The 14,867-nt window shown below is 35.2% G+C and overlaps 1 protein-coding gene across 1 annotated transcript in view; it reads left to right on the top strand.

Moving 5' to 3' along the window:
- The window catches only part of Atrx (ATRX chromatin remodeler), a 235,153-nt gene that overhangs the window by 195,729 nt on the left and 24,557 nt on the right, over positions 1 to 14,867 (top strand). Inside the window, 2 exon segments of the mRNA XM_047535184.1 lie at positions 9,539 to 9,716; positions 11,388 to 11,582. Coding sequence (XP_047391140.1) covers positions 9,539 to 9,716; positions 11,388 to 11,582 — 373 coding nt within the window.

Below are 14,867 nucleotides of genomic sequence, written 5' to 3'. Positions count from 1 at the left end.
TATTGGACATTTTTTGGTTAGTATATCACTAGACTTTGAATATTTATATATTTGGGATCTTAGTTAAATTTTTTGTTATAGTAGACATCTTCTGACAAATGTTATAACAGGTTTTGAGTTACCCTACATCATTATTGCCAGTTGAATGTGAGAAATCAGTATCCTCACTAGACCTCTATTTGGGAGGTTCAAAATTGTTTGCTGCTTCTTTCTTGGCTTCCACTGACACTACAAGGAGTAATGTCATTAGTGCTTGGTTCGTGGTATAATTTTTGATTTTCTTGGAGGGAAGGGAGTGCTAGGGTTTGAACCAAGGGGCACTTAACCACTGAGCCACATCCCTGGGCCTTTTTATTTTTTATTTTGAATTTTGAGGCAGGGTCTCTCTAAGTTGCTAAGGCTGGTTTCAAACTTGCAGTCCTCCTGCCTTAACCTCCCAAGTTTCTGGGATTACAGGCATGTGGAACAACACTCAACTTAATGGTATAATTCTTAACTCTCCACTGTGCCTCTTTTCCCCTCTCACTTCATTTTTTCAGGGTAGAGTACTGAACCCAGGGCCTTGCATGTGCTAGGTCAGCACTCTGCCACTGAGCTAAATCCCCAACCCTACTGCTAGGCCTCATTTGGTATAATTTCAGTAGTGAGGGAAAGAGGTTTTCTTTTAATCCCTGGAGTATCTTGGTCTTTACTGATATCACTGTGTCACAAGGAGGACCTTTATGTATTAGTCATCTTTGACACCACCCTGAAAGTGACTTATTACACCTGGGCAAGGGTGGAAGGATTGGCATATAGCTGCATTTCTTGGCTGGAGTTGAGCAGTTGTCTTGAAGTTTTCTGTCTTCTTATGCTACCCTTTTCTGGGTTCTGTGGCTAGAGAAGGTAGACATTTCTTGGGGATTTCTTTGACAGCACCTGCTGTTGTTTCTACATTGTTGGGTTCCTCAGCAGCCAGTCTAGGATGGCTGATGAGGCAAGAAGAAAACCTGTGGAACTCATTGCCATGTTGTACCTTGCTAGCATGCCTCCTTATTCTCACTTTTAAGAGCCACTTCTTATTCCTTTACTATATCATGTACAGGAATTTTAGTTGTACTTATTATAAGGGATAAAGAATAGTATGTCAACTCCCTCTTTCCAGAAGTGAAAGTCCAAATGTCAAACTTTTAAAAGAGTTGCTGTGTTTTGGTAAGTGTATGTGTGTATGCTATATGACTAAGAGTGACATTGCTGGGTCATTGCATATATGTTCTACTTTAGCTTATACCACCAATATAGTTTTTCAAAATGATTGCACTGATTTGCACTTCCACCAGTAGTATATGTGTTTCCATTATTGACTACCCTCACCATCACTTGATACTGTTTGTCCTCTTTCCCCTGTACTGATGGATATGTAGCAGTAAGACTTCAGAGTTTTTATTTGTAATTGCCTGATAACTAATTCCAGAAAGATTCTAGTTTAAGTTTAGAAGTTAAAACAAAAAAGTTTTGGAAAGAAACATTAACAATTGTTTTTCTGAACTCATGGTAAGAAAATGTTTTATAACCAAGACACAAAGCACTAACCATAAAAAGAAAAAAATTATTAAGTTGCCCTTCATCACAATTAAGAACTTCTGTTCATCAAAGGTTTGATGCTTAATTTTATGTATCAACTTCACTGAGCTAAGGTATGCCCAGGAAGCTGACAGAACATTTTTTTCTGGATGTGTTTGTAACTATATTTCTGATAAAAGACTGGCATTTAAATCAGACTGAATAAAGGTGATTGCTGTCATCAGTGTGGGTACATGTCATCCAGTTTGTTGAGGGAACTAATAGAACAAAAGGGTAGAGGAATGGTGAATTCACTTTCTCTATTTAGCTAAAATACCCATGTTTTCGTTCCCTTAGAGGTTGGTGCTAATATTTCACTGACTTTCAGGCCCAGACCTGGACTTTACACTATCCTCAAGCCCAGGTTCTCAAGCCTTTGAACTGGGACCATCATTTTTACCATTCATTAGCCCTGGCTCCCTAGCTTTTGTGGATAGCATATTGTGGGACCTCTTGTCTTATATAATCACAGTAAGCTAGTGCCCTTATTAAATCTACATACACACATGCACACACAACTTAATGTTTCTGTCTCTCTGTAATACCAAAGGCATTTCACAGTAAGAATGAAAAGGCAGGGGCTCTGGTTGTGACTCAGTGGTAGAGTGGTTGCCTAGCATGTGAGAGGCACTGGGTTCAATCCTCAGAACAACATAAAAATAAATAATTAAAATAAAGGTGTTGTGTCCATCTACAACTAAAAAATACATTTAAAGAAAGAATGAAAAGGTAAGACACAAAGTAGAAGAAGCTATGTCTAATACATAGATCCAAAATGGACTCTTACCCAAAAAGTAGAGTTCTTAAAAATTAATAGGATAAATCAAATAGTCCTGTAAGAAGATGAGCCAGACTTTTCAACAGCACTGTACAAAAGACAATATCCAAATAGCCATTAAGTTTATGAAAATATACTAATCTTTAATAATCATCAGAGAAATGCACGTTAAAAATGTTTTTGAGGGGCTGGGGATATAGCTCAGTTGATAGAGTGCTTGCCTTGCATGCACAAGGTCCTGGGTTCAATCCCCAACACCACAGAAAAAAGTGTTTTTGACAAAGGTACAAAAATGTTCCAGTGGAGAATGGATAGCCTTTTCTACAAATGGTGTTAGAACAATTGGACTTTTGTAGACTACACACCTTGACTTAAACCTTACCCCTATTCAAAAATCAAGTCAAAATGCATTATAAATCTAAGTATAAAACCATTATACCCATATAATAAAACATAGAAGAAAATCTTCCATGATTTTCATTACATTGCCCAGGCTAATCTAGAACTTGTGATCCTCCTGTCTCAGCCTCCTGAGTTGCTGAGATTATAGGTGTGAACCACCACACCTGGCCATACTTGGTTTTTAAAAGCATACAAGTGAGAAGCAAAGCTGTTTAATTTCCCCTAAAAGAGAATTAAAATACCAAGACATTGGCAGCATTTAGTGACTGAATTCGTATTAAGGATTATAGCCAGGTGTGGGCTGGGGCTGTAACTCAGTGGTGGAGTGTCTGCCTAGCATGTGTGATGCACTAGATTCTATGCTCAGCACCACATAAAAACAAACAAATAAATAAATAAAGGTATTGTGTCCATCTACAACTAAAAAACATTTAAAAAAATAATTGCAGTCAGGTACAGTGATGCATGCCTCTAATTCCAGCTATTTGGGTGGCTTATGCTGAATTCTTAGCCCTGCCACCAAAGGTGTATAGAAGAAAAAAATCAATTATTGGACTTCATCAAAACTCAAACTTTTATATTCTATTTTTTTCTTTTTTTCCCCTCCATACCAGGGATCGAACCCAGGGGCACTTAACAACTGAGCCACATCCCCAGGCCTTTTTATTTTTTGAGACAGGGTCTTGCTAATTTACCTAGGGTCCTATAAACTTGCTGAAGCTGGCATTGAACTTGCAATCCTCCTGCCTCAGCCTCCCAAATTGCTGGTATTACAGGTGTGCACCACTACGCCCACCTAAAACTTTTTTTCTATTCTTTTAGAGACTTGGTCTCACTATGTTGCCCAGGTTGGCCTCAAACCTCTGGGCCCAAGAGAACCTCCTGCCTCACCCTCTTCAGCAGGGGCTACCAGCAAATGCCACTGTGCCTGGTTATGTATATTCTTTAATACTAATGATTTAAGATTAAGAAAACCTAAAAGTATCTATTTACTTCAATATAGAATCACATATTCTAGACTGAATAGTGTTGCACATTTTGTAATTATTTTAAAAATTCTTTCTTGAGACAGGGTCTTGCTATTTTGCACAGGCTAGTCTTGAACTCCTAGGATCAAGTGATCTGCTTGCCTCAGCCCCCCAAGTAGCTGTGACTACAGGCATGCACCATTGCATCTGGCTATAATTCTTTTCTTTTGGGGGGGGGAAGGGTACTAGGGATTGAACCTAGGGGCACTTTACCACTGAGCTACATCCCCAGCCCTCTTATTTATTAATTTATTTTTGAAATAGGGTCTCACTAAGTTATTGAGGCTGGCTTTTTTGCCATCCTCATGTGTCAGCCTCCAAAGTGACTGGTATGTCAGTGCCCCCAGCCCTGGCTATCATGTTTTTTTTGGTACCAAGGATTGAACTCGGGCATTCAACCACTGAACCACATCTCCAGCCCTATTTTATATTTTATTTAGAGATAGGGTCTCACTGAGTTGCTTAGCCTTGCCGTTGCCGAGGCTGGCTTTGAACTCGAAATCCTCCTATCTCAGCCTCCAGAGCTGCTGGGATTACAGGCATGTGCCACCATGCCCAGCTGGCTATCATTCTTAATACCAATTCAGTCACTTAACACTGTCAGTGTTTTTTTTTTTCCAAATCATTTTTATATTAGGGAAAGTCAAACAGCTTTCCTTCCCACTTGTGTGATTTAAAAAACCAAGTATGGCCAGACATGTTTCACACTCCTATAATCCCAGAGACTCCAGAGGCTGAGGCAGGAGGATCACAAGTTCGAGGTCAGCTTGGGCAACTTGGTGAGTACCTGAGCAAAATAAAGGATAAAAAGGACTCAGTGCCTAGGGATGTGGTTCAGGGTAGAGTATTTGCCTAGTGTATATGAGACCCTGGGTTCAATCCCGAGCACCACCAAAAGAAATGAAAACAAGTACTGGGATTGTAGCTCAATAGTAGAGTGTCCCTGCTTTCAATTCCCAGTACCACTAAATAATTAATAATAAATAAAAAAATCCAAGTATGTCATTAACCACATCTATGCTTAGTAAATACCTCTTATATTGCAAAATTACAGTATCAGTTGTTTGGATATGTATATTGTCTTGTTGGTGATTTCTTTTAATGTAATTTTTTTCATCTTTTTTACTCAGTCTAGCTTAGTGCTTGGGATGCACTAGTCATTTGATAACATGCTTATTGAACATATTCAGTTCTTTTTTATTATAAACAAATGGGGTACAACTTGTTTCTGTGGTTGTACATGAAGTAGAAGTGTACCATTTGTGTAATCATACATTTACATAGGTAATGACATTTCATTCATTCTGTTATTTTTCCTTCCCCCACCCCCTCCCACCTCTCTTTTTCCTCTATTTAGTCCATCCTTCCTCCATTCTTGCCTCCCTCCCACCCCCCATTATGTATCATCATCTGCTTATCGGAGAGATCATTTGTCCTTTGGTTTTTGGGGGATTGGCTTATCTCACTTAGCATGATATTCTCCAACTTCATCCATTTGCGATTATCAAGAATACAAGCAACAATCAGTGTTGATGAGAATGTGGGGGAAAAGGTTCACTTGTACATTGTTGGTGGGGTTGCAAATTAGTGCAGCCACTCTGGAAATCAGCGTGGAGATTCCTTAGAAAACTTGGAATGGACCCGCCATTTGACCCAGCTATCCCACTCCTTGGCCTATACCCAAAGGACTTAAAATCAGCATACTACAGAGATACAGCCACATCAATGTTTATAGCTGCTCAATTCACAATAGCCAGATTGTGGAACCAACCTAGATGCCCTTCAATTGATGAATGGATAAAGAAACTGTGGTATATATATTCAGTTCTTTATTAGGGAATAGATTCCAAAGGTTTTAGAGTTGTCAGGCAGGCACAGTCATGCACACCTATAATTCCAGCAACCCAGAGACTGAGGCAGGAAGATTGCAAGTTCAAAGCCAACCTCAGCAACTTAATGAGACCCTATCTTTAAAAAAAAATGAAAAGGACAGGATGTGGCTCAGCCATTAAGCGCCCCTGGGTTCAACCCCTTACTCCCCTCCAAGAAAAAGACTTTAAACTTCTCCAAAAATGAATGAGAGTGTGTGTGTGTGTGTGTGTGTGTGTGTGTTAAACTTCATAGTTTACAGCATTCTATATGTTTGATTCTTTTGTATGGCCCTTTGTCATCTTTTGCTTATGTGGAATAGTTGTAAATAACAGTTGTTTTGGAGCAGCATTTGACCATAAACCCTTAAACATGTCTACTAATTAAAGAAGCCAGTTTGTTCTCTGTAACAAACATTGTAGAAAAGTATATATATTGTAGAAAAGTATAAATGAGAAAACAGCCAGGCATGTTGGCACACACCTGTAATCCCAACAGCTTGAGAGTCTGAGGCAGGAGAATCCCAAGTTCAAGGCCAGCCTCAGCAACATAACAAGGCCCTAAGCAACTTTTTGAGACCCTGTCTCAAAATAAAAATTAAAATTGGCCAGGGATGTGACTCAGTGTTTACGTGCCCCCTAGGTCCAATCCCTGGTACCAAAATAAATAAATAAATAAATAAATAAATAAACAAACATTAATAAAATAAAACAAACAGAAGAAAAAGAGAAGAAAACAAGCATAATCCTCCTGACCAGAGATAACCACTGTTAACATTGTGTGTTTATGTGTTCTTTTTTTAATGCAGTTTAATTTTTATTTAATAAGGTTCTATATCCTTTTTTTCATATAGTATTTCGGATTTTTTTAAATTTTAAACAAATGGGATACATGTTGTTTCTCTGTTTGCACATGGAGTAAAAGCATACCATTTGTGTAATAATAAATTTACATAGGGTAATGTTGTTTGATTCATTCTGTTATTTTTTTCCCTTCCCCCCACCCCTCCCACCCCTCTTTTCCCTCTGTACAGTCCTTCCTTCCTCCATTCTTGCCACCCTCCTTAACCCTAACCCTGAACCTAACCCTATAACACTAACCCCTCCCACCCCCCATTATGTGTCATCATCCGTTTATCAGCGAGATCATTCGTCCTTTGGTTTTTTTGAGATTGGCTTATCTCACTTAGCATGATATTCTCCAATTTCATCCATTTGTCTGCAAATGCCATAATTTTATCATTCTTTATGGTGGAGTCATATTCCATTGTATATATATGCCACAGTTTCTTTATCCATTCATCAATTGAAGGACATCTAGGTTGGTTCCACAGTCTGGCTATTGTGAATTGGCAGCTATGAACATTGATGTGGCTATATCTCTGTAGTATGCTGATTTTAAGTCCTTTGGGTATAGGCCAAGGAGTGGGATAGCTGGGTCAAATGGTGGTTCCATTCCAAGCTTTCTGAGGAATCTCCATACTGCTTTCCAGAGTGGCTGTACTAATTTGCAACCCCACCAACATTGTATGAGTGTACCTTTTTCCCCACATCCTCGCCAACACCTATTGTTGCTTGTGTTCTTGATAATCGCCATTCTAACTGGGGTGAGATGGAATCTTAGGGTAGTTTTGATTTGCATTTCTCTTATTACTAGAGATGTTGAACATTTTTTCATATATCTGTTGATTGCTTGTAGATCTTCTGTGAAGTGTCTGTTCATTTTATTTTGGATTTTTAATGGCAGTGTAGACCATTAAATAGTGAATGGCCATCCTTCCTTTCTTCCTATTTATTTTGTGGTACTGGGAGTTGAACCAAGGGTTTTGCACATGCTAAGCAAGCACTTAAGCACTGAGCTACGCCACACACCCCACCAGATGGTAGTTTCTTGTGTTGTAATTTTTATTTTCAAGTTTTTTTTCTTTTTTTTAATTGTAAACAAATGGGATACATGTTGTTTCTCTGTTTGTACATGGCGTAAAGGCATACCATTTGTGTAATCATAAATTTACATAGGGTAATGCTGTCAAGTTTTTGCTATTATGAAAAATTTGATGAATATATTTTCTTGGAAATTCATAATTTTCCTAGATGTGTGATTGCACTGAGTTCATATAAAACATTTATTTAGTGTCTATTCTTTTGTTCTAGATTTTAGATTTTTCTTTAATAAACAGTATGATTGGTAAACTAAAAATAAAACCTCATTATTTAAATTTTTGCAATCTAGTGTATGGTGCTATAAATGTAATGGGTTGGCATTTTAATGTTAAAATAGAACTAGAAAACAGGGCTTGGTGTAAAGGGATTATGTGGTGATTATTGAGGGCTTTTCCCTGGGTTTTTCTCATTTTCATGTAAATTGCCAACAATAAACAAATCATTAAATTATATGGCCATCCAGTGGAATAGGTAGCTAAAGAGCATGACATTTGTCAAAAAATTTGAAGAAATGTTTGTATTGTATACTGTATATACAGATACTGTCTTTACGTAATCAGAAGTATATGCTTAGGAGAAAAAATAAACAATAGGAAATGTACAATGATATAAATGGAGGTTGTTTCTGAGGCGTGAACCTTAAACTTTCTCTTAATCTTTTTTATACTTTCAAAAAATATTATCTTTAATCATTTTCAAATTAAATTTTCATTCCTATCAAAGTAGTATAATTACATATTTTTTTAAAAAGTGAATAGTTTTGCAAGGCTTAAAAACCAGTCCTTTGACCAACCTCTTACCACCCATGATTTCTACTTTGCAGAGGTAATTAATTTTATCTCTTGTAATTCTGGTGTTTACATATACATATCCTTTCTACAGTCTATGGTGGTTATTTACCCATACACTTCTTCCTTATTTACCAATATAATTTTCATTCTGTTTACCTAAATCAGTTTTCGAAGTGTTTGCCTTATTTTGACTGTGTAAATGTTCTTAGGCCATTTAAATACCATGATTATTTTTCTTTTTATGTGTTTCTATTTATTTTTTGCTGAAGTGATTATTTGTATTTACCATTTGCTTGATTTTCTATGTATCTGTCCCTAATTTATTCTCAAATTGTTCTATAGAAATATTTTCAGTCCTTGTGTTCTAACATGTCAGATATTCTATTAGATATTGTGTAGTTTTCCTTAAACACACCTTTCACGGAGCCTGTATTAGTGTTCTTCGTCTTGTTTTAGTTATTTCTCTACTTCACATGTATCCTAATTTCTCTCTTTAAAATTTTTACTCTGTAATTGTTTGCATATGAGTCAACCCTACTACACTCAGTTCCTTAAGCACTGTTTGTTTTTTTTTTTTTTTTTTTGTCTTGATCTATTGAGTGCTTATAACAGTATCTAACAACATGGACTTTCAAGTTACATGTAATTTTTCTAAAATTGCCCAGAAATCAGTTTAAAAAAAACACCTTTGAATATATTGTATATATACTGCCATATTCATTTTTATTCTTAAATAAAACTTTTTTATTTTCTGGCAATAGGATCCTTCCTGAGACTATAAATCATTGTCCTGACTCCTCACATATCTTATTTTCTTCCATCATGGTGGCACATGCCTGTAATCTCAGGAGGCCGAGGCAGGAAGATCATAACTTCAAGTCTTGCCTCAATAATTTAGGAAGACCTTGCCTCAAAATAAAAAAGGGCTGGAGAAATAGCTTAGTGGTATAAAGTACCCTTAGATTCAATCCCCAGTACCAAAAAAAAAAAAAGGAAAGAAAGAAATGAATTCTCTGAACTCATGATAATACAAAAATTTTCCCTAGGATCAAAAAGTGATATCATAAGTAAAATATGTATGAAGTATTTATTACTAAAGCATTTGTTCTATATTTTCATTTTCAGAGGGCGGTTGTTTATCATTTCCACTAAAGCAGGATCTCTTGGAATTAATCTGGTAGCTGCTAATCGAGTAATTATATTTGATGCTTCTTGGAATCCATCTTATGATATCCAGAGTATATTCAGAGTTTATCGCTTTGGACAAACTAAGCCTGTTTATGTATATAGGTTCTTAGCTCAGGTAAGATTATAATTCATATTCTCTTTTTTCCTACTGATAGCTTATAGATACAGCATGTACATGTATCTATTATAAAGAATCAGACACAGTTAAAAATATCATTCCTATAAATTAAGCAGCAGAAGGCAAATTTGGCCTCTTATAACTTTCTGTTCTGTAGTTCATTGTTTTCTATAGTGTGTGCTTTCTTGATACTTCTTGTTGTTGTTTTGCAGTACTGGGAATTGAGACCCAGTACAGGGCCTTACATGTGCTAGGCAAGCATTCTACCATTGAGCTATATCCCAAGCCTTTGAGATTATTTCGTATGAGTAAACAAATTTAGTATTTCCTTGCTAGTTCAGGATAGTTTAATATTCATAGTTCATTTATTTAGCATACATAGAATAATCAATAAGTAAATCTAATTTGCTTATAGAAGAGCAGGTAGTTGTTTTTCAGTGGCCACTGGTTCTCACTTAACTTGAGAAATGTGGGTAAATAAAAAGCCCATTTACTTTACTAACAGAATCATTACAAAGAGTATTTAATACTATCTGGGTGAGACTATTAAAATCGTTTAAGTATAAAGCCAGGTATTAAAAAGTAGATACTCAAATTTAAGAAAAACAAGTAAAATCAAATAAGGTGTATAAAGCCAGGTATTAAAAAGTAGAACTCAAATTTAAGAAAAACAAGTAAAATCAAATAAGTAGATGCATTTTACCAGGTGTAGTGGTGCACAACTTTAATTCCATCTAATCAGAAACCAAAGGCAAAAGTATTGCAAGTTCGGGGCCAGCCTGAGTAGCTTAGTGGGACCCTGTCTGAAATTAAAAAAATAAGGAGGACTGGGGATGTAGCTCAGTGGTAGTGAATCCCTGCATTCAATCTCTAGTACTAGAAAAATAAAAAATAAGTGGATGCATTCAGAGGTAATATAGGTTTACAGTATCAACTTGTCCTTCTAACTGGTACATCTGCTTTGGGAGCAGGTATTACCATTTTTTACCTGCCTCCAAATCTGAGCTTGTCAATTAGAGACTTACTGGTAGATCACTGCTTATTTTCTCTTCATCAGTATATGATAAGATTAATAACCTCATTGTAAATACTTTGTTATTTAAATGTAGAGCTTCTTTATATTCTAGTTTATAATGCTACATATATGTAATGGATATGGCATTTTTGTTTTCTGTCCTGAGATTATAGAAAGTAACTCTTGATATAAAAATGGTTTATGGTAATTGTTGATAGCTCATTGTATTCCATGAAAAAGGAATTAAACTAAATTAAAATTAAAAGGAATTAAATTAAAGGAATTAAAATTTTGCATTCTAACTTAAGTATTCACTTAAGTCCTTATTTCATTTATCCCTTTATTTATCCTGGTAGCTACCTGCTGCCCTACTTTCACCAAGCAAATAAATACATAAAGCAACACAGGAATGGGTTTTATTCAGATAATATGAAGTGATTACCAGTAATGTGTTTGTCTTAATTTGTCATGGCAAACTGTGCTGAACAGATGAAATCTTTGATGAATTAAACATTGCTAATTAATTTTTCTTTATGACAAATGATTACCTGGGAATTTTACCGTTTCATATTAACTAGTAACCTTATTTATGCATGATGACGTTTCATGTTTATTGAATTTTATTTATTGGTATATTGTTTCTTTTTACAAAGGGAACCATGGAAGATAAGATATATGATCGGCAAGTAACTAAACAGTCATTATCTTTTCGAGTTGTTGATCAACAACAGGTTGAGCGCCATTTTACTATGAATGAGCTTACTGAACTTTATACCTTTGAGCCAGACTTATTAGATGACCCTAATTCAGAAAAGAAGAAGAAGAGGGATACTCCCATGCTGCCAAAGGTAAAACATATTTAAATTATTGGCTTAAAAATAGTGAACATGAATCAAGGAAGTTTTACTGTTACTCTGAAAGTTGGTCATCTGATTGCGACTATATTTCAGTTTTTTAGTGTGAATAAAATTGTATTTAATAAACTTGTTTAGATGCTTGATCCATTTTCCATATAACACTGTGAAAAGATAGTATATTTTGAAATATGTATTTTGTGCTAAGTAAAAAGTTCTGCCCCTGCCCAAAAAAATATTTGAGAGACCTTAAATGAAATAGTATGATTCTCTTTTGATAAACCTCCAGTAGAGAGCATTAATAATTTAAATAATTCCATATTATATTCTATAATTCTGTCTTCTTTAAACTTCTTTTCTGTCATAGAGCAAGTAAAAGTCAGTAAATACCCAACAAGTATTTCCAAAGATACTCATTGCAGATATCTTGGTATCTGCTTACCCAATCTCTCTCTCTCTCTCTTTTTTTTTTTTTGGTACCCAGGATTGAACTCAAGGGCACTTGACCACTGAGCCACATCCCCAGCCCTATTTTGTATTTTATTTAGAGATAGGGTCTCACTGGGTTGCTTGGCACCTCGCTTTAGCTGAGGCTGGCTTTGAACTTGCGATTCTCCTGCCTCAGCCTCCTGAGCCGCTGGGATTACAGGTGTGCACCACCTCACCCTGGACTACTTTCCTATTTTTACCAAGTACAGAAATGTACAAAGTAACACATGACTTCATTTTTTTTTCAGATAAAATGAAATGATTATCAGTAAATGTAATTTTCTTAATTTGCCATGGCAAAGTGCACTGAACAGACGAACTCTTTCATGAATTAAGCAACATTGTTAATGAGTTTTTTTTGACAAATTATCAGGGAAATGCAAACCTAAACTATAACAGAGATACCACTTCACACCTATTAGGATAGCTATTTTCAAAGATACAAAAGACATTAGGTGCTGGTGAGGATCTGGAGAATACTGTATACTGTTGGTGGGAATGTGAATTGTACAGCCACTAGTGAAAACGGTATGAAAGTTCTTCAGAAAATTAAAAATGGAGCTACCATATGATCCAGCAATCTCACTTCCAGGTCTGTATCCAAAGGAATTGAAATCAGGATCTTGAAGAGATGTCTCTGAACTCCTGTGTTCATTGCAATATTAATCACAAATAGCTAAGACACGGAAACAACCTAATGTCCATCAACAGATGAATGGGTAAAGAATATGTGTTATATACATATGATGGAATATTATTCAGCCTTAAAAAGGCAAGAAATCCTTCTATTTGCAATAACATGAATGAATCTGGAGTGCATTAAGCTAAGTGAAAAAAGAATATAGGACATAAACTATGTGATCCCACTTAATTGCAAAATCTAAAATATTCTGTTTCACAGAAGCAGAGAGGGATATGGTAGTTTCTAGGGATTAAGAGGAGGGGAAAGTGGGGAGATACTTGGTTAAAGAACACTAAGTTTTAGTTAGGCAAGATGAACTAGTTCTAGAGATAGTGTCTGCAGTTAATAGTACTACACTGTATACTTAAAATTTTGTCAAGAAGGTAGATCTTATGTTCTTTTATAAAAAATAGTGGGATGAAATATTTAGAGATGTTGGATATGTTTATTGCATCAATTATGGTGATAGTTTCATCATATCTCTAAACTCATTGACTTATATACATTAACCCACTAAGTTCCAAGTTTTCAATTTTGTGAGTATTTCAACAAAATTGACACTGCATATGTAATAAATTGAAGTCAGTTGGACATGGTGGTGCACACCTATATATAATCCCAGCAATTTGGGAGACTGAGATAGGAATATTTTAATTTTGAGGCCAGTCTTAGCAACTTGGGGGAGACCCTGCCTGAAAAAAACAAAAAGGACTGGGGATGTAGCTTAGTGGAAAGCACCCCTGGGTTCAGTTTCCTGTACCGAACAAAAGTCAGAACTCATAATCTGTAGATTATATATTAGTATTAATATTAGTATAATTTTTGTATAATTATGTTATTACTACCATATTTAAGTTTTTGTAGGTATTCCACATTTGGAATAGTGTGACAAAATGTGTTAAATTTTTATAGTTTTTATATGTCAAAAATTGTGAAGTTGTAGAACTTAATTGAAAATAATTTTTACTTAAATTCTCTATAATATTAAAAGCTTTTAAAATATTTTCACTATTACCTTAGTTGATCATTGAAATATCTTTTCTTATTAGTCAGTAATTTGTTGAATTAACATTATAATTCAAATTTCCTTACTATAAACATTAATGTTGTTTCTTGCACTGTTACATTGCTAGAGGCAAATAATTGTTTACTCAGCTTTTTAAAAACAAATCAGCATATAAAATAATACTAATTTTTCAATGCTTCTCACTGTGATAAAGATTTTTTCACTTGGAAAAGGACTGTTAGAGATAATCTAGTAATGCCCTCTGGTTTTATAGATGGGGAAAGTTTGGATCAGAGACAATGACTTACCACAGTTTATAGCTAGTGAGTGGCAGAGCCAGGACTAATATCTACATCCATATTCTGGTACATTTTTTGGATAAGGAATTGTTATTTAATAGTAATGTAGCAGGTAAAGATACTTCTAAGTAAAATGGCAGTTGTGTGTTTATTTTATAAAATTTGATATGATGGTAGATATACTTTTGACCCTTTTGAACATAGAAGAAAATCTACATGTTATTCTTATTTAAATAAAGATATTACTTATTTAAACTTATTCCCATTATCTAAAAGCCATATTGGGGGTATGGTGCTTTTCTGGTTGTTTTGGTTTCAAATTGAAGCACTTAATGTTCTGTGCCACTGTTAAAAGAAATGTAGTTACTTGGGTATCCAGTCAATTCATCAAAGTCATTTAAGTCACTTGTAAAAATAACATTCTCAAAAGTAGGGACCAAGGGTATAGTACACTGTTGGAGAGCTTGCCTAGTGTGGGCAAAGGCCCTGTGTTTGATCCCCAGCACTGCAAATGAAATGAAGTTCCATAGTATTTCAGAGTGGCTAGTGAAACCTAACTAGCCTAGCCCTGTTAGAAACTCAGTAGTATATTAGCTCTTAATGCAGTTGGACACATTTAATTAAAACCTATAGGAATAGAAATAAATGTTTTTCTAATGCTAATATGTAGCATTTTAAAAATATCTTAATTTTGTATATGTAAGCAAATATTTTGTTTTTCTAATCGATGAACTTAAAGTTAACAGATAGAACATTTAGGAAAGCATTTTGTTTGTTTGTTCATTCTTATGCTGGGGATCAAA

This window comes from Sciurus carolinensis, chromosome X, assembly GCF_902686445.1.
Source record: "Sciurus carolinensis chromosome X, mSciCar1.2, whole genome shotgun sequence".
Lineage (NCBI taxonomy): Eukaryota > Metazoa > Chordata > Mammalia > Rodentia > Sciuridae > Sciurus > Sciurus carolinensis.
Note: the sequence above shows the minus strand (reverse complement) of the source record. Positions and strands in the feature narration are given on the sequence as shown.